Source organism: Acromyrmex echinatior, chromosome 16, assembly GCF_024713525.1.
Source record: "Acromyrmex echinatior isolate Ae372 chromosome 16, ASM2471352v2, whole genome shotgun sequence".
NCBI lineage: Eukaryota > Metazoa > Arthropoda > Insecta > Hymenoptera > Formicidae > Acromyrmex > Acromyrmex echinatior.
Window position 1 is genome coordinate 1,266,182 of NC_141867.1, and position 20,606 is coordinate 1,286,787.

The 20,606-nt window shown below is 36.8% G+C and overlaps 2 protein-coding genes across 6 annotated transcripts in view; one reads left to right on the forward strand and one right to left on the reverse strand.

Annotated features, from left to right (window-relative positions):
- The window catches only part of wdp (Leucine rich repeat protein windpipe), a 75,320-nt gene extending 64,557 nt beyond the window's left edge, over positions 1-10,763 (forward strand). For 2 of the 5 annotated variants that reach the window (XM_087414846.1, XM_011054437.2), the window contains exons 2-3: positions 3,618-3,667; positions 6,686-10,763. In XM_087414846.1, coding sequence (XP_087270972.1) covers positions 6,703-8,799 — 2,097 coding nt within the window. In that variant the 5' untranslated portion in view covers positions 3,618-3,667; positions 6,686-6,702 and the 3' untranslated portion in view covers positions 8,800-10,763. Of the gene's footprint in view, positions 1-3,617; positions 3,668-5,227; positions 6,438-6,685 lie in introns of those variants that run through there. The other 3 variants (XM_087414847.1, XM_011054438.2, XM_011054439.2) reach the window with 2 other exon arrangements.
- A 1,105-nt stretch (positions 10,764-11,868) lies between these two features.
- On the reverse strand, positions 11,869-20,404 carry LOC105145088 (uncharacterized). Its single transcript, XM_011054436.2, has 6 exons — positions 16,310-20,404; positions 15,737-16,040; positions 14,687-14,915; positions 13,949-14,541; positions 13,191-13,608; positions 11,869-12,577 (listed from the first exon to the last, which is right to left on the reverse strand). The coding sequence occupies exons 1-6, from the start codon at positions 16,496-16,498 to the stop codon at positions 11,959-11,961; spliced, it is 2,352 nt and encodes a 783-aa protein (XP_011052738.1). The 5' UTR covers positions 16,499-20,404; the 3' UTR covers positions 11,869-11,958.
- Between the last annotated feature and the right edge of the window lie 202 nt (positions 20,405-20,606).

Genomic DNA, 20,606 nt, shown 5'->3' on the forward strand with positions numbered 1-20,606 from the left:
CGTTTTCTATTTTGCGGTCTTTATTAAGCTCTTACAATTTGTGAGGAAAGAGTTAATGAAGAGAGGTGGAAAGAAGAAATTACGTATATTCCATGTAACAACACAAATTACATTTTAGTATAATAAACAATAATTTATGAGATAACTTTCCATCGTAATTTAGACTTTTCATTTCATTCATAATGGCAAGAAGAAATATCATTTACAAAAAAATGAGACTCGTAGAAAGTAATATTAGCCACAAAAAAGTAATCCCGGAAGAGTAATATGTTTCTAAATACGTAACACATTTTAGATATCTACTAATAGGTAACAATGTTGCGAAATGTGCATACGCGTGCTCCGAAACCAATTAACATTTCATTTACACTGCCCGCGTTACTACCGTCTATCCGATGACTTACATATTTTCAATCATGCGTGACTTTAGAGTTTTTAACGGAATTCTTCGCGGAATATTTCCAATTTCTTCAAAACCAAGGCTCCATACTCTTCCTGTTTACATACAAGTGTTAAGACAAGTTTACGCTAACTAGCTTTTCTTTGTTTATTATCGATGTAAATAAATTTCTAATAGCGAAATTTGGACTGTTTATTGATCAACAAAACTGCAAATTTAATCCGGTTAGAAATTCTTGGCAAGCATTGTCGAGGGTCAGTCTAAATGTAGTTTTAGGCAGTCAACAAGATTGAGAAGTGCTCAAAACGTAAACGTAGGTATCTCGTGCCTTCAATACCCTGTTTTTTGTACTCTAAAGTAACGTTCGCATTTTCATTGTTTTCTCCAAACTCGTATTCTACTTTTAGATTATATAATAAATTATCTTTCTTTTTCCATACAAATTTTTCTAAAAAATTTTCCCTTACAAAAATAATCAATTACTAGAAAAAAATACAAATTTATCAAAAAGTCATAAAAGTGTATAATCCATAATCTAAAAATTAATTATTGTATCGCTATTTTTCTAATTGGAACATCTTCGATGAGTTCTATTATTTTAACGGACAAAGTATACCATCAACTTCACGATCAAAGTTCAATTTATAATCGATCGATGACGTTGGTTACTTACGCACATTGGTTGTGAATGATAATAGAATGATTTCATAAATTAATCTGCAGACACGGGAATGTATTGGGTCATTTAAAAAGTATCCGCGGTTTTTTCATTCAAAAATTGAACAAAAAACCGCGGATACTTTTTAAATGACATAATATTATGAATTATAAAAAGAAACAGGAGAGAACTAATAGAAAAATCATCAATAAAATCGTATTAGCATTATGATAGATTGATACTTGCCATTTCTTTGCATATTTATGTAATGATTTATAAGTTCGCGACTCTTGTCCCTTTTAAGAAACGAAATTAAATGTAGGTGTAGGTTAATTCATCGAAGTATAAAACACTTTGATCGGTCAGAATGGAATGCCGTTGTGCGCGAGTATTATTCCAAACGATACGCGTTTTATCACAGAAGAGAGTTCGTTAACAGTAATAATACGATATTAGGTCATTAATAATAGTCCATTCATAGGCGAATGATTAATCACATTTTTATACATATACGATGCAAGGACAAGGGAAAAGCTGTTTATTTATAATTATACATTATTAGGTTCGCTTTTAAAGCTAATTCTTAGACAGCAAATTCATCAACAAAAATTAATAAATTAATTAATAACCGAAGTTCCGATAAATCTGATGGGAAATGCATTAATTGCTACGCAAAAACATCGACGAGAATACAATGGGATATCGATATCCTTGCGTCGCAGCTGTGCTTTCACACGAGTTAATGAGACTAAATTAGAATAAATAAGGATCGCGTGACCAGGGCCAACAGACGGACGTATTAAAATACAAATCGCTGGAGTGAAGCAACCGATGTTTCCGCAGCCTCTTTTAACTTCCTCCCGTACGAAGGTGTACGACCTCCCGGGATGACTCCTCGAATCGCCGGGCTCCTCTGAAAACACGTGATGAACTGGACCACGAGGACGTGTCGGTACCGTTAAGAACGGAGTCGGCAAAAAGCGAGCCGCGTGACCAAACCAGGCATACGTGCTCAGTGCATCACTCGTTCCGAATTTTCTGCTGAATTCGCGCAAGAGCGCTTCATCGGTCGTATACAAAGTATTTACTATTGCAAAATGTCTTTTAAATATGAATTCGACTTTGTAAAATATTTTAGAGACTATTAGAAAGCGCTAAAGAAAGAAAGTTGCAGTCTTTAAATAATTATAAAGAAATATTTAAATAATTAAGTAATTAATAAAATTTTTTGAAATCGCAGAACTCATTTAATCTCGGTGAGCGACTAGAAGTTCTAGTCTCGATTACGTCTTTCATTGAGACTTCTTCAGAATCTATGTTAGTAAAAAGAATCTTCAAGTCGTTTCAATTTAATTATTCGTAATTCACTGCACGTAGTGTATTATTATCTACGCAGACAGCCAATTAAAACGAAGAAATCATACTCGTCGATAACGATAAGCCTCATTAACGTACGTAATGTCACGACATCGAGCGACGTAATCGACGTTGCCTCTTACAACCCGAGAAACGGCGTGCCAAATCTAGCACACGCGAAACATTTTGCAATGGCGCGATTATGAAACCGAGTAAGATGCGGGCCATAAAAGAAATAATATAGAGGGAAGGGAAACACGCGCACACACACTTGTCATAATAATTACAACTGCGGTATAATCACGCTGCGACGATCCAGGGCTGGAAAGTCAAGGACTAGAACTCTCATGTCGGAAAGTGAGTCAGCAGCGCGCTGTATAGACAGGGAACAGGATGGGAAAAATTCGCGAGACGAATCTTGCGCAACGAGAGGAAACGAGAACGAAAGTGTAACCATCGCGGAGAAAATCCGGGACGAACGATTTAACGCTTGGCCGAGCAATGGTGGATAGGTAAATAGGTAAGCGTAGAAATCCTCAAGCAAGTGATTGAACACCGTTTAAGCAATTTCTGATGGATTTGCCATACTTTGTATTTTTCAGAAACCTGTTTGAAATAGGATGAGAATGGATACCTTATTCTGTTCTGTGCATAATCTATCTCATTTGATCTTAAACAGGTTCTGAAAAATATCAAAGTACCATTTGGCGAAGTAAATGTACGGTGTCCAATCTCTTAAGGATCTCTAGATACATACACGAGAATGCGAACGCGCGAAATTCCTCGCGAAATGATACTGCGGTTACACGGTTACACCGCGAGAATCGTCACAAACAACTTTCCATGTCTTGCACATTCGAGAACACTCATGCTCGCGATAAAACATGCGATATTACACGCGCCACTCGAGAGACAAATGCTGCGTAAGTAACGGAGGAATGAACGAAAGAGCGCAGAAAAAGCGTTGAATTAGAATTTAACTCGTGCATTAGAGAAGATTCCTGATTGATCATCACGAATTAGTTCGTCATTTGTTTTTTTATGCCAACTATCGTAATTTATTTTCATTAAATTCTATTAAACATTTCTTTCATCGGACAATCATTAAGCTTATCGATACGTCAATGTCTCTCTAGTGTTGAATCGCACCGAATCAAAGACCAGAACGCGGGAATTTATTCGCCTGTTTCGTGTGTGTTGCAGATGCCCTCGAGAGCACGGTGTTGCCGAAACCACATCTGAGCAAACGAGTTGTAAGTGACCGATTAAGATATCATCGATCGCATCACAAATAGAGACGAGGCTAATTTCTCTTCACCATAATAATAATATTTCATCACGATTGTGATTAGTATCTGCTCAATGATAATGATTTATTGTGATAATTAAAAGTGATGAAATGAAATTTTACTGCTGCAGTAGAGAATCAAATTGATATACCTATCATTTTACTGATCGACTTTCTGTAATCAGCTACCATATTTATATCTATATCAATTAGCATCATCAGTGCCTTTCGCAAAACGTAAATGCGTTGACGTAAACTTTAAACAACATCTCTTGTCAAAGAATATAACTCTTTGTCATCGTTATTTTTGATTATATAAACATGTGAACTTCTCTTCCTATAACGAACCAAGATTTGTGTTAAGCTTTGAATAAGCTTTCACGTCATTATGCGCTGCGGCATTTGTACGAGATATCATTTTCATGCGAAGTGCCCGTTCGTAGAATGACAGGAAGTAGTTCTTTGCAAATCTCACACACATATGTATTGGTTACACAAATTGTGGATCTCCGAAGCGCGGGATAGCAGATCGTCCCCCGAGATCTCGAATCCATTGGCCATGACCTGCCTCCACTCACGAGATCGCGTGAAATATATTTTACATTGCACGGATATACGTGCATAGATGTACGTCCATTCAGAAATTAAGCCGGAAAATGTTCTGATAAAATTATGAAACTGTGCTTTAGATTTCTTGTTAAAAATCCAGTTTACGTGCAAAAAGTATAATTCGCGATCCTTAACATAAAAAATAGTCCGCGTGAAATTTCGCGTCTTCTATCGAATTTTTATTTTGTTGAAACGATAAAAATTGAGAAACGGAAAAACTTAACATTTTTATATAATAAATTCCTAGACGTTTTTTCGAGGTCGAAATTATACGTAATCTCTTTCTATTTTAGTATTTCACTTTTTGTTATTGCTTATCTGGTAAACTAATCATTTACATAATATTATATTTTTGAAATATGTGTTTCATAATACTAATCTAATTTGCCTTACTAATTTTTTTCAATAATTACGCTGTTGATCGTGAAAGGTGAGAGTGCGATTTCAATCCGGACGCAGTCCGTTGGTTACGTAATATCGAGAAATATCGGTATCAGCTTATCGATATGATTAACAAGCACAATGGAACCCATTATTTGTCTTATCTCATTGATAGTGAGGGATATTTATTTCAATCCCGCGGTCCCAGAGTTATTAACTTATTAACGCGCAAGAAATGCACCCAAGTCGAATTGCGTATGCAGCCGACCAATTAACGTGATTACGATCGGTCATGCGAGTTCAATGCACGTCGTTGCGCGATCACGGCGCGTGAACCATCGCCTTTCTTTCCTTCTTTTACCCGCTGTTTATAGATGGAAATGACGTCACTGTTATGCCAACACCGTGGACAGTATGCAAAATAATGCAAATGACATGCCGAAACTGCTCGCCCTGTGCCTTTCTATGTATAGGACGCCGGTCATAGCGGTTTAACGGTTCAAAGAGGTATTTGATGGAAAAAGAGGTTTATCCGACCTATAAATTTTCTTCATTCAACCCGACGATCCTCGCTTTAAATGATTACTTACAGAACGGCTATCATAGAACGGCTATCTTAGTATACGCGGAACTTTGACGTTCACATTTTGTTACCTGCATATAATTATTGCACAATATATTGATTAAAGGAGAATATTTTTTCAATTATAGTCAGTAAATTGGAAAGCGCTCGTAAGCGTATTTTATGTTCTTTCGAATTTCGGAATGTATGCATTTTATACAACGAATAAAATTTAATACTACTTTAATACTACTTTTATGTAAAAGAAAAAGATTAAATTAATTTTTTATGATACAATAACGTGCGATGCATTGGTTGATAAATGTAAAAATATTTGAGCTGTACTGAAAAGTATCTGGGTGCATAATGCACGTAATCGCACATCGTTATATTATAAAAATAGTTTATCTCTGTCTATATATATAGTATAATATATAATATATAATGATCTGCGTGCCAAATGTACACAATGTACGAGTTATATAGCAACTATTACGTATTAAGAAATATATGTATTAAGATTCTAATGATCATAATACTTTCTCATGAGTTAACTCTTACTTTATCGTACAAACTGTACCGCCTCTTATCTGCAGCCCCACATTGACGATTGCTGAGGCAATGATAATACGCTGATAAGGATTGCCTGGATCATCGGGTTTATCAGCGCTTGGCCATCGCTTTTCAGCTTGGCTGATATAATTGAGTATCGAATGTATCACGCGCGACTAGAATCGACTTGGATGTTTTGCAGGTGTTACAACGGTGGTAATTACCGTCAGGCTGGGCGTGTGTACTAATTACAGGCATTAGATAATTATTGCTGTGTTAAGCCAGCCGGGACGTTTTACTTTCATTACTTTCCTTCACGGTCTGCTTGTATAGACCGTGAAAATTACGATCTTTCGTGTATGCGACTACAGGATATTACAAAGTACAACGTAATAGCAATAATGAGCAATACGTTCGCTTACTATTACGAAACGTTAATATGTTATACAGGAAAACGGTAAGCGATGAGTAATGCTTCATTATTGGACACACCGTATATCGTGCTTTCTGATAATTGCTTATTTTTGGTATCTTTAGTTACACGGTGCGTGTCCAATTTAGCTCTTAAAAGTCCACTTCTCTACCCATCACGTTGACCTCCTTTCGGTGGTCGACCGCGTTGGACATCTCGGTATGTAACGTTCACTTCGAATCTACAATGCACAGAGTTAACATTTGAAAATATTAATAATCATCATTACGAATGCCCCGCTATGCTTGTTCTTGACACGGCGAATTACATAATCCATTCATCTTCTACGTACGCGAGGTATTTGATTCTTTTATAAATATTCAATAAAACTGACGCGTAACAAAACTTACAAACACATATATGACATATTATTGAGAGATGTATCCATATACGATTTTTTGTTGCAGATAAATCAGATTGAAAGATGCAGGCAGCACCTTTGCTATCGTTCCTCCTGATCCTTTTGTATCATTCGGGATGGACCCACGGGCTCTGCAAGCTGAAGAACAGCACCACAGCATGGTGCGACCAACTGAAAGACCTCAAGGACGTCGAGACGCATGGTCTGGAGACTTTGAGTGCTCCGGTCGCACAAGACATTTTAATTCCTGGCCTCTTTGACAATTTGACTAGCCTTAGGCATCTTGACCTGTCCGATGGCGATCTGAAGAAGATCGAACCAGGAAGTTTTCGAACTTTAAACGACTTGAAATCTCTCAATCTTGGGGATAATCGCATCGAATACCTCGATTTAGCTTCCCTGGAGGGTCTGATCCATCTGCGAAGTTTAAACTTGCGGAGGAATGTCATCCGACAACTGCCACCTGCACTGGCGCGTTTAAAAAATCTTAAGCATCTAGATATTCATGGTAATCCGCTCGAGTGCAACTGCGCCACCCTCAAAGTCCGCGATCTTATCGTACAGAGGGGCGTGACGGTGTCGAAGAAAGTCGTGTGCGCGGGTCCCGGCAACATGAAGGGCACGTCGCTGATGAAACCAAGCGCGATGATCATTTGTAACTTCGAAGAGCAGGATCGGGAAATGCAAAACGACCAAGCGGAAGGATCTGGAGAATCGGATTTAGGATCCGGAGACGTGTTGGATGGATTCAATGAAGAGGAAGAAGAAGAAGAAGAAGAGGAAGACATAGAAAATAAAAACAGCACATCGGAAAAACCGAAAGAATCAGAAGTTGAAACGCCTTTCCCGACCGTGTTGATAGAATCCACGATAGAATCTTCCACCTCGAAAATAACCGTGGAGGTCACTACTGGCACAACAATGAATTCTTTACAACATAGCACGGAAGATGAAGAAATTTTCTTTGACAATGAAGATAAAAAGGAACAAATATCCACGACTGAGATGTCGCAAAAGAAGAACATTAAGGATGTCTTGTTTTATCCAACTGCAGGTTCGGGCGATGGAGATGAAAGTTCCGGCGAAGGATCTGGTGCTACTGGAACGCATTACGATGAGGAGGAGACTGAGAAGGTAGATACTAGTGAGGGATTTTTTGCCACGGGAGCAGGCTTCTTGAATACGCTTTTTGGATTTGGAACTTCTGTGACTACGTCGACGACTAAAGAGCCAAATCTTGAAGAGGAGGAATTTATACATGTATCGACTACTAATCTGGCCACTGAGGAGACAATCGTGTCTGATAAAAGCTATTCAGTTGAAGCCGGTAATGAAAAATCCACCGAGGTTACCACAAAGGTCATACTACCTAATCTTAACACGAACGACGTAGTGCTAGCATCTTCTGATATAGTCGATGATTCTAAATCTGATAGTATGATGGATAGAAGTAACAACGAACAAGCAGTATCTTCACCTAAGCAATCCAAGAAAGGCATGGGCTCGTATGTCGTTCTAGCGGTTTTACTCGCCATAGTGGTAGCGTTGATCGGTTTCGCCGCGTACAGAGGCGATATATGTAAAAAGAGGAAGTCACGCGATGTAGAAACCGGCACTGAGATGAAGGAGATACAGAAGTCTCTTTTAGAACACGGTGAAAATTCAACTCAACCGAAGAAGGAAGAAAACACACCCTACGTAACGGAACTCGAAAGTGATCCTCTCGTGAAAGTCAAATCTGCTGGTGACGATGCGAAAATTGATGATATCCATGTCATCCACGATGACGACTATCAAACGCGAGAACCGCCGCGTCTCAATGGCACTGTTGATCATTCAGAACTCATAAAGCCGCCTAGGAAGCAACTTTTACAGGACGAAAATGCAATTTCACAAGATGATGAGGTGAGAGAGGAGAGACCTCGTGTGGACATAAATTCCTTGAAGAAAAACTTCCTGGAGGATAGGAATCCGCAACCCTCTACTTCGGCGACGACCAATGGACCGACGACGCATTTTCCAGAGCCCAATGGACCACCGCTCAGTCCAGGGGCCCAAAGAGTGAAGATCACTTTGCAGGAGATTCCCGACAGTGTGCCAAAGACGCCTATACTCATTACACGAACAATGGCTGGTGAGAATCTAGTCAAGACGCCATGAAGCAGTGTCCTGGGAAGAGAATCTACGAGAAATAACGGACGTTATATCGACCGATCGACATACTCGTCTGTCGAACAGAAATCGAAAGACAAATATGTGTGGAAATGAAGGAGAAAGTTTTTTTAAAGAATGCGACGTACAGATGTGATTTATAATAACATTGTTGTTCCTAGGGCTGCACACGATTTGACTCCTCGTGATGGATTTTCGTGATAAAGAAAGATTACCGAGTCAAAGACCATATACGACAGTGGCTAGGAGATGGCTATTGTTTTCGGCAGGAAGCTGAAAGTGTGCGAAAGGTGACTGAGGAACAGTTTGTAACCTCAGGCCATGTTTCTGAATATTGAATAATTGGATGCACGAAATGCTATATGTTATATTTGCTAAAACTATATTCTGTGCAGGATGTCCTTTGGAAAGATATTGCGTATTATTTTTTATATATTTATAACCATATCATTCATTGTGTTTAACTATTCATAAGAAAATCTCGTAAAATCATAAATTTTAATTTGAAAATTTGTATACATATGAGCGAAGTAAATAAATGAATTTATTTACTTTTTAACATTAGAAGTTTTATATTCACTAAATGGATCAAGCAAATAAATTACTATAAAAAATGGTGAAAAATGTTTCAGATTTTAACGAATCAAGAAAATTCAGGAATCTTTTTTTAAATAAGATTGTAATGTTAAAAATCTAAGAAATAAAAACGGCCAATAAAATGACCCTTTGATATTTCTAATATTAAGGAATAAAGAATAAATAAAAATTTACTGTTTAAAGATCCATTGTCGAAATCTTGCAATTTTTATCGCTTATATAATATAATTCTTATCAACGCAATTGTCTTTTCTTTTTAATTTAATTGGGTGAAAATGAGCGATATTTTGGACATCCGCATTTATGCTATACGTGTAGGAGTGAGTATAGCGAATGGAGCAATGTTCGAAGTTAACACTATAGTACACTAGTCAGTCTTCCTAAAGAGACTCGCGTGTCCTACGAGCACCAAAACATTGAGAATTTAACGGTATTCATTATCACGCGAGATCGCATCGCGAGGATCCTTAGATTAATCGAGGATCGACGAAATGTTCGCCGTATGTCAGGCATCGATGAGCATTCCAGTTCTGCCATATTTTTTTACGCACGAACCATCGAAGATTAATGAAACCGTCGGCCTTACGCCGTCTTTCGATCAAATCACAGATTGTTTGCCAACGCGTACCTCGTAATTTTTAGAGTGAATTGTTAGCGTTTTACGTACGAAACGTTTATACGCGATTTGGAACACGGAGGAATTTGTATTATAATTCAATGAGAAGAGTTTGCCAATTATGAATAATGACCTTTGGAACAGCTTTTGGTACGGAGCTACAGAGTTTGAACGTTTGAACAATACTGTTAACATTGTAGACCTATTATTCACGTGAGAGAAAATATATACGTAATATCTTGTTATCACGTTATTACTGTTCTTGTAGCGGACGCGATCTCCTCGCGACCTTAGAGGCACACGTTTCAGAAAGGCAGTGACTCGTATTTTCATGTGCATTAATGTATTTATTCGTTGCATACGATGCAAATTAAGAGACAAATTTCATGTATGCGTGTGACGGCACTCCATCCTCCATGATTGCGTGATTATCAGTTAAATGGACGCGTCATGTAGCTGTGCGCACGGCGATCGCACGGCGTGACATGCGCAATGCGTTATCATATTATCCATACTATTGACTATTATTCCTTACATACGATTCTTTAAGTCAAAATGTGTCGAATGCTGTTAAGCCGTATATGATTTAATTTTAAGGTAGCGCGAACCCCGTTAGATCGAAACTTGTCCCAACGATAACGCACATTGTCAGATTTAACTTAGCGATAAAGTAAGGAGCTCAGTGAAGACTTTATTTATATGTTCAGCCTATCAATAAAAGAGAGTGTTATTTTGTTGATCCATCATGTACTTTAATCGTGCGTCATGGATAATCTTTGGCCTCGCTTTGTTCTCATATTCTCGAACACGTCACTAATATTATGATTTTATATACATTTATCTGTTACATAATTATTACTTGATGACATTTTGCGTCTAAAGAAAGCGACATAAATCACGTTGATTATCAATATTCGCATAAAAAATGAAGTATAAGTAATGAAGAAATATAAAATATATTTCATAACTTTTCATGTCAATGTCCTTCACATGTACGTATAAATATTACTTTAATATCTGTTCATAAATTTAGATCGTGTAAACTAAATGAAAATTTATAAGTCTTAAATATTTTTACATCCTTTCTTAATAAATAACCAAATCCACACAAAATACAGTCGATAAAATCGCACGCGAAACGCCCACTATGCAATGTAATGATTATTGGGATATTACTGAGAATTTGTACTAGACATTTAATAATCCAATTATTTACAATTTATAAATATTAGCGTATTTACCGCTTCTTATTCTTTTCGTAAATGATATATTAATATGATATATTAATATGATATATTAATGATATATTAATATGATGAATGATTAGTTCATAACTATAATCTTGAAATATCTTAATTTTTTTTAGACTGACAAGAAATTACCGTAATTCGAGATCGACGTGTCTTCGCTACATTCAAACCGGTAATCTGACGTTATTATAGCTAGAATCTCTATAGAAGAGACAGTGTTCCAAGAAGACGCTTGTACTTTTGCTCTTCTTCGGAGTAAACCTTTTACTATTGGCCAGCCGACTCATTTGTCATTTCCTTGATTACTAATCTTCCTTAGGCAATATGTGTATTTAACACAAGGGAAAAAACCGGTTTGGCAAGATAAAACCGCCGTAATATTATCGCGCAAACTAACATGTGTTATCATGGATCCGTATCCACCTTGTTGATTTAGCGTTGATTTGGATCGTAGAAAAATGACTTTTGCATCAGAAGAATAAGTTTTAAAATTACGAAGTCCCATATTCCGCAAAGTGTACGATGTAATATTAATTGTGCTTCCAGCCGATTTATAAACGCGATGAGAGAATATTAAAAATCTACACTGCTATCTTTTTTTTTCTTATATTTTTATTAAATTTTTATTAAAACATCAAGAAAGTTTTATTATATGTTTTGGAACAATTCACAAATGGAAATAATTTAAGACTCGCGTTCCATAAACGATTCTCTGTAGCCACTCTTGGGCTCTCGTTTGAGTTCCTTGATGACAATGGAACGATTCGAATTCATTACCTGGACGTCGGAATCTTCATCGTCGGTCACAGGCTCGTTTCTAAGCACATGTCTTCTCTTTCTCTTCTTCGAGGTAGGCGTCTGCGGCCTTGGCCTGTCCTTGCTACTGCTGGACTCGAGAGTCTCGTCCACAATGCTATGCCTCCTGGCTCTGCGCGTTGAGGAAGTTCTAGGATTCCTATTATGCAGTTGACTCGTGTCACATATGTTACCACTGGAATTATTCCTCTCTCTTCTGATTCGTTCCTGCCGGCGTTCTTCCCGTCTCAGTAGATCATCTTCGCTCTGAGTCCGTTTTCGAGGTCTCCTCGTACGTCTTTTCTTTATTCGTAGATTATCCATAGAATTTATGGAACGCAAAGTGCCATTTTCAATGGAAATCTCGTTTAAAGCATCCATGGAATGAACTAGTCTTTGCATCTGGACTGCTTCCTCATAACTAGGTGGACCGGCTAATTCTAAAGGATTAATTCTGATTTCCTCTGGAGCCTCCAATGCCTCTATTTCTTCCTCCAAACGCTGATTCCTGAAAGTACGATAAAATAGAGCTTTTGTTTGATTTCATCGCGCTATTGTAGCTAGGAATGATATATTATCTGTAGCGTAATTTAAATGTTGAAAGATTAATTATAAAAATTCTTGTGTAGTACACATTTATTCTATAATACATTTGATTAATTTGAAGATTGATAATTCGAAAAATTTTGCGATTTATATTTATTAAAAATTCTGCTAAATTAAAAACATATAATTATACGTCGGTATGAGTAACGCACTCTCTGATATCACTTTTAAAGAGATGAATAATGTACCAGCTTGCGAAATTGTAATGTAAACCTACTAGACAGATATCTGTCTTATCTGTTGCAGGTAGATGTGTCCACTTTCCCTAGCATACATTTTCTGAATTATTCATTTTAATTACGTTGAAAAATATTGTAAACATAACGCGAATATTAAATTACTCAAACATTCATTTTGCTTATTATTACGTCATAAAATGAAGGTCATTATGTGCTCATTAATAGCATGCCGCGCGTATTGATTTTACTTAAGCGAGGCAAAGTGAAATATCTTTAAATGCATTTTGCATATATACACAGAAAACTTAATAATTAGTAATCCGAAAGCATCTTTACCTCCTTTGCAAACGTCGTAATCGTTCTCTCTCTTCTGCTAATTCCATTTGCCGTCTCTGCTCAAGGACTCTTCTCTTTATCTTCAGGGTGTGCTTAATCGATATCACGCTGCCACACAAAACGACTAGAATGAGCAAGCTGATCATTACCATTCCCCAAGTTCTGTCTTTAGAATAATATAAATTAGTGTTCCATTCATTGAAACATGCGGTTTCCCACGAATAGCCGGAAACGTTCGCCGGACTTTGGCAGATCAAAGTCGACTTTACAGTTTTGGACGGGGGTTCCATTAAGTACTCGAAGGTGTCATACAATTGCATACAGTCGCATCTCCATGGATTATCCTCTAAACGGATTGTGACTAAATGTAAATTGTTTTGAAATATGTCAGGATCCATCGCCTCCGTCAAGCGATTTCCTACGAAATAATTGATTAATTACATAAAACGTAAGCGCAAAAGATTTAAGATCTATACAAAATAAAAATGCAGAAAGAAATCAATTTCAAAAATACAATTATTTCAAATATAATAATTCTCGGATTAAATTCAGAAATCATGCATCGATAAATTTCAACGATTAATTAAATTTTTAATTAAAAAATTTATGTAATTAGAAAATTTTAGATTCTTCTTAATAATTAAAGAAAATTTTTTTCTTTAACTTTTACAAAAAAAAAACGAAAAAGTCAGAATATATAATACTGAAACGTATTTTGAGGCAAGAAACACGATTAAATAATAAATTATAACATATACCTGATAAGTCGATCTTTTGTAATAATGGCAATTCAGCAAAGCTATCATTGTGTAACTCGATGAGCCTGTTTCTCTGCACATCTAGTATTCTTAACGTCTTCGAATTTAAACTGCGCGGTAACGACTGCAGATGATTGTCTTTCAAATTCAGAATTTTTATTTTGGATAGGTCTTCTAGAGAATTCGCCCTAAAGTGATTGATTAGATTGAAGGATAGGTCCAATGCCGTAACAAAAGAAGACAGATACGGGAATCGGTACAGAGAGTTGTAGGAAAGATTCAGAAGTCTGAGATCGATGTCCCTGAACGCTAGCTTGTGAATTTCTCCAAGATTGTTCGCAGACAGATCCAGTACTTGAAGCTTCATCAAACCTTCAAATGTGCTAGCATTCAATAACGCCAAGTTGTTCGAATTCAGGTACAAGTGCGTCAGCTGCCTGTTTTTGATGAAAATACGATCTGGCAGTAAACGAATTGTGTTGTGAGAGAGTCGAGCCTGCGTTAATGATGGCAAACCATGAAGACCAGGTCGGTCAAGATTACATCTCGATACGTCCAGTTTTTTTAGCTTTAGATGCTCTAGGGTCGAATATCTACAAACGAGTAATGTATGATATTATTTGTAAAATTCCTATTATTATTTTTATTTAGTAAGAACTATCAAATTTATTAAGCGATTCTTTTCGATGATTAATTTAGATATAAAATTAAAATTATAATCAAATAAAATTTCATTACCGAGTACTGTACACTAATGTAGGATTATTGACCAGTCGTAACTCCTCTAATTCTGGAAATCCAACGAAAGTGTCTGGATTCAGATAATTTAGAGCGCAGTCAGACATATCTAACCATCGCAATGTCTCGCTGACAGGTGTTTGAATACTTTTCAGCGGATTTCCTACAAGACTTAGAGTATTCAGCGCCGACAGTCCATTCAAGGATTCATTGCTGAATACTTTTATACCTAAAACAAATAAAATTTTTATTAGTTTAATACATACGTGCATTTATTATTGAATTTTAAATATTTTTTCTATATATTTCTATGCAAAAAGGATAAATCTCCGTATTATTAAATATATATTATATCAAATATTATATATATTACTAAATTAAAATATGTCCATAAATACGTTTCTTTTTCAAATTAATTGTTATTATAATGTCAACGATTTTATAAACAAATATGATATTTTAATAGATACACTGAGAGAAAAGATTTTGTTAATTTAGCAAGCCATCAGTATATTTAATCGGTAGATATGTGACAACAAATTTTGTTGTGATTGCTATTAGTCTGCTATATCAACTAATTATTAGTAACAGAAACAAACTACATACATATCAATTTCTTATGATTTGAGACCCTACAACCATCTACGATTTATATATATATATATATATATATATATATGAGCCTCTTATTTACTAGCGATACTATTAATTATTTGTTACATTGACAAATTAATTTGTAATCGTAATAAATCGATCGTTTTTAAAGAAATATTATATTTACTTTCTCTTGATTTGTTCCTATAACAAAATCATTTCTCTCAGTATATCTTTTTAAAAATCACCTTTAAAAAATTCTTTATATAAATTATTAGGTGTTGGAATTAATTCGTAGCGTTTTACAAGTGATGGGAAGTACTTTCATTAATGTATTTTTTAATGCTCATGTGAAATAAATAACATTCTTTCATTAAAAAACGCTACGAATTAATTCCAACACCTAATATTATAATAAATATTTTCAATAACACTTATGACTATCTTGATACACACGGCAATGGCCAGCATCCACTGCATGAAGCACTTCGCTGGTTAGCCCTTTCAAGTCAGGTAATAGATTCCTTGAGATGTATAGAACTGCCAGGGATGGTAGCTGGCTAATGGAAGCAATATCTACCGTATTTGCGATGAGATTGTCTGATAGATCTAGTCTACGAAGCTTTCTTAATTCTTCGATATTGTTCGGCAAGGATTCGAGCTGATTCTTGGCCAGATTCAAGTACTGTAGATCAATCAACTGATTGACTTCGTTGGTGATCTCACTTATACGATTACTTGACAAATCCAGATGCTCGACCTATTACAGAAAAAGCAAATTTTAATTAGTAATTAAATTATTTATTAGACAATCATCTGAAAGAATATATTTATCTGAATTGGTAGTAGTTTAATTATCTTGATCATATCTTTTTCATAATTCTTACGTATTTTTTTTATCTATATATTACTGTACTATTTTATTTTATTTTATATACGATAAGCTGCAATGAATTGTTATCTTACAATGAAATTTAAAATTAAAAAATCGCTAACAAAAGAAGTATTATTCATCGCATATATATTCACCACAGTACTAATATTTTCGGGAAATATCTGTATTCCCTGCTTCGAACACTCGATAGTTCTGGGTAATTCGTTAAAGCGGCACAGACACCTGTCAGGACATATGCTTTGGCACCTCGTAATTGACAGAATTGTTAGCCACGTGATTAGCAGTGCAAGAAACACGCCGCGTCTCATTGGTCCTTCCTCCATGTTTCTTTTTCATCACCGCGAGTCAGGTCGAATAATCGCGCATAGCCCACATTCTTGCAATTCAATTCGCCTCCAAAATGACATTTACGGTCTCTCGATCGTACATTGCCAACGTCGAAATCTTTGTTACGGGAGGAGTTACACGAGAGAATAAGATCGCTCACCGAAAATTCTCTCGCTCCGAATCGATGACCGAACCTACTGGTGCTCTGAACCGTACTAAGCACTGAGAGTTAGTAGCTATCTTTGATAAGTAACGCAGGGTACGTCGCACGATATCTCTAGTAAGATAACCAGACTGCCGTGTCGAGGTGTTGAGTGCGTTATTACGTGCAAAAGGAATGAAAAAAGGAGAATCGGATAAAGATAGAGAGGTGAATACACTGTAATTGTATGATGGTTTGTCCGCAGCAGGATGAATGGCATCCGAGATATTAATCTATTCTGCTCATATCGACAACGAGCAGTCGGTCTCGTCGAGAACTATTTCATTTACTACTTAAATCTATGTTTTATATGTATTTATTGTTCAATTAGCAATTTCAATGGCAGTTTAATATTAATCATGTCATGCTTATAATGTACATTCATTAATTAATTAAAAGATTTTTGCTCTGATTTTGATCAAATTTCTGCGTGCATCCGCAACTTGTTCGAGCTTTAACATCATCAATTTTTCGCTATAGTATTAGCATCGCTAAATTATTGAGACGTGGATATTTTAACGAGCTCTGACGTTGGTCGCTCTGTCGAGATCCGGAGAAACAGGTTTTCCGCGAAGGAGACATGAATGGAAATCTGAATGGGCAGTGCCGTGGAAAATGTAAGACATTAGATAAATATCTCAAGTATCCCGAAAGCCGATATTGAAGCGGGCATCTCAGTGGTCTAAGCCTCTCTCGGCTGACCCATGCGGATATTTTCCTCCCCTCGCGATGCTGTCGCCGCATTACGATCTTTCTCCATCGTTTTTTTTTTCGATCCGACAAGATCGTGCGGTTTCTTCTTTCCGCTGTTTCCAATATAGAAATTAGATCAAATGGAATTCGTTATCACATTTATCACATTTATATTTATATTTTTTATTATTTCTCCATGTATACATGATTACTAAATAAAGCAGATATTGTGATTAATGATCGTTTTTTCATAGACTGCAAGCTTTTATACTTATAGAAAAGAATATCTATAAATACTAAATTATTTGAATTCAAAGGAAAAGAATAATCTTAAGATTCTTACTTTTTCAAGAATCCAAATTTTCAATTGCACTAAATTCATGGTTTAGATATTCGGAAGAAGAAGTTCGTCAGAAAAAATAATATTTCTAATAATTTAGAAAGATGCTAAGATTTTTGAATGAAATCTTTATTACAGTTAATAAGGAACATAATAAACTGCTTAGTAGGAAATAAATTAATGATAAAGACATTTCAATGTAGAAATATAAGACTATAACGTGAAGAATTTCGACGTATACGTAATGCGATTGAATAAAAATACGTCTAAAGGAGTTAATATCAATTACACGAGTTAAGGACCACTTAGATGCCTCAGCCGCGTATTTGTGCAGAAGAAGCAAGTGACTCGTGATTATTTGTTCGGATTGCGGTGAAAAAGACTCGGTCTAAGGCTCCACCCCTCAAAGAGAGGGATTTAAAAAGACCTTATCCGCGCAGGACAGACTCGTTCTCTTTTTCACACGTCCGGTCGGGCCAATGGCGAGGGCAGGTCACACCCTCGGGAGGGTGCGAGAGGTTTAGCTAGCGCCGGCGCTTAGCCCTGGGCTTATCCGGTGGGGAAGAGGACGAGCTCTACCTGTTGATACTAAACCAACCCCTTCGCGATTTCGCAAATCCGGAGTTTCACCGTTGCACTCATGGTCACGCCCTTTGGTTCAACAGATATCCGCAATTTTTTGTGAATAACCCTCCTTTATGTGCGACTTTATGGTATCATAAAAACAAGTATCGTGTTTTTATCAAGAAAACGATATAATTTCCCTTATTTACATCATTAAGTTTTTTATAGATCGGAATGTTTGGGGAGATGCTGGGGAAGCTTTCTGACACGTGGAGTATCATTTGAGTTACATTTTTTATTCATCAGAAAAGTAATATAATTTTCACGATATATAATGACTGCTTAATTCTTTGATATTACGATTAAATAGAATAACAGATAATAGTCATGACCTAATAATAATTGAATTATCTAATAGCCATATAAATATGGTAATTGAAAATCGATTCTCTATATCGATTCTCCATATATCGATTGCTCATAATTATATATTTCATAAGAGAACACCAAGCTCTTCTTTGATTGTACCTTGCTCTTTAATCTATACAATTGGGTTCGTGATAGTGGTTGTGAATATTCACGCAATATCGAATTCGTGTTAGGTGCAGTAACCGCCGCGAAATGAAGATTCCAGCCACGAGAATGGCTTCAGGATCGATCATCTCGGCGCGTCGATTCCTTGGGCTCACCCTTGTGCAACACCAGCAAACCAGGTAGCAGATAGCTATAATTAAAAGTCGATCAGGCCAGGCCTTCGCAGATAAAGAACCTTCGCCTGCGCGAATGTACAGTACGCTCCAATAACGATCATCTGATTGGTCACAAGCTTGTAATCAGTAAAATAAATAAGAATTTTAAGAAACAACTAAATAGTACAGCACTGAACGATAGTGTTTTTAATATTCAAAGTAAGTAATTAATCCATTACCTTCCAGTATTAAATTCTGTAAGCAATATTAAAGAACCAAATAAAGAAATAGAAGTTGTAGAAATTAACTTAACAGAGCTAAAGACGAAATGTAATGATGCTCTTTTGCTGCATTGCGAAATTACATCATGAGCTTCAATTTTGGTCAGAAAAAGATTCGTTTTTCGTAAAGCATCGAAACTACCTTTTTACACGAGAACTAGAGAAGAAGAATAATTATCTGTTTTCCCTATAATCTTCACATCCGATAAAATGATTGAAGTCGTTTACTCACTTCAACTCCTTTTTACCCCTGTCGTTCCTAGTAGTACAACTCATCCCAGTCGATGTTCCTCCATCGTCCTCGAGACGTTTCGCCGGCAGATCGGTCTCTCCGTCACTATTGAGGGCACCTGTACCGGAGAGGATATAATACCGGCGCGTGCTATCTGGAGTATATTTTTAACGCCTTCATTTCCGGCCGCGCTGGGACACCGGAAATAGCGGGACGATACCTCGCGGTGTTTCAGGTATTGATCAGTTCGAGGAGCCGGTGCTACACCACCCAACCATCCACCCCCGTCAGATGAGGAGGGAGGCTGCACGGCTCTGCAGACTCGTAGCTTCGACCCCCACACGGTCCCCTGCGTCTCCGCCACCCCCGCCACCGGCGGCGGCGTCCCACTGGCGACGCCCCTGTCCGCCACCCCCAACCACCGGCAGCGGCGTAACGTCGAAGACGGATCTTTAGGTATCTCCGCCGTCTGCGCTCGGATCTTCGGACTACGCTCCGATGGCTCGGAGCGAACGAAAAGGGTGGTTGAGTGGGTGAGCGGATAGCGGGTGGGGCACGTTTTTAGGGAAGAAGCGAGAGCAGCGGAATGAACTTTGTTGCTTCGCGGTGCACACCCGTGCGATATGTATATGGAGGGTGGTGGTATCGATGGCCGCGTCGATGACCAGAATATGGCTCGCTGGTATACCGAAGTCGCTCGAAGTGACGAACGAAGGGTTGAAAAAACCGAAAAAAAAACAAATGAATTTAATTTAAATCTTGGGGAGATGTATTGAAATAAATTAATATTAACAAACCGTACTGATTGAAGTGGAACCGCGTCGATGATCGAAATATGACTCGTTGATAGCGAAGTCGCTGGAAGCAGCGAATGACATAGAGAGTTTGAAAGAACCAAAGAAATACAAATGGATTTGATGCATTGAAAAAATTTAACAAATTAACATTAGCAAACCATATTAACTGAAGTGAAAAAAAAAACAATATGTAATGAGATTATATATAACCTGTATATATAGAATTAAAAATTAATGTTTGCATCTCTCTCTAAGAATATTAATGAGTTTGATAGTAAATAAATAATTACTAAAATTAAATCATTT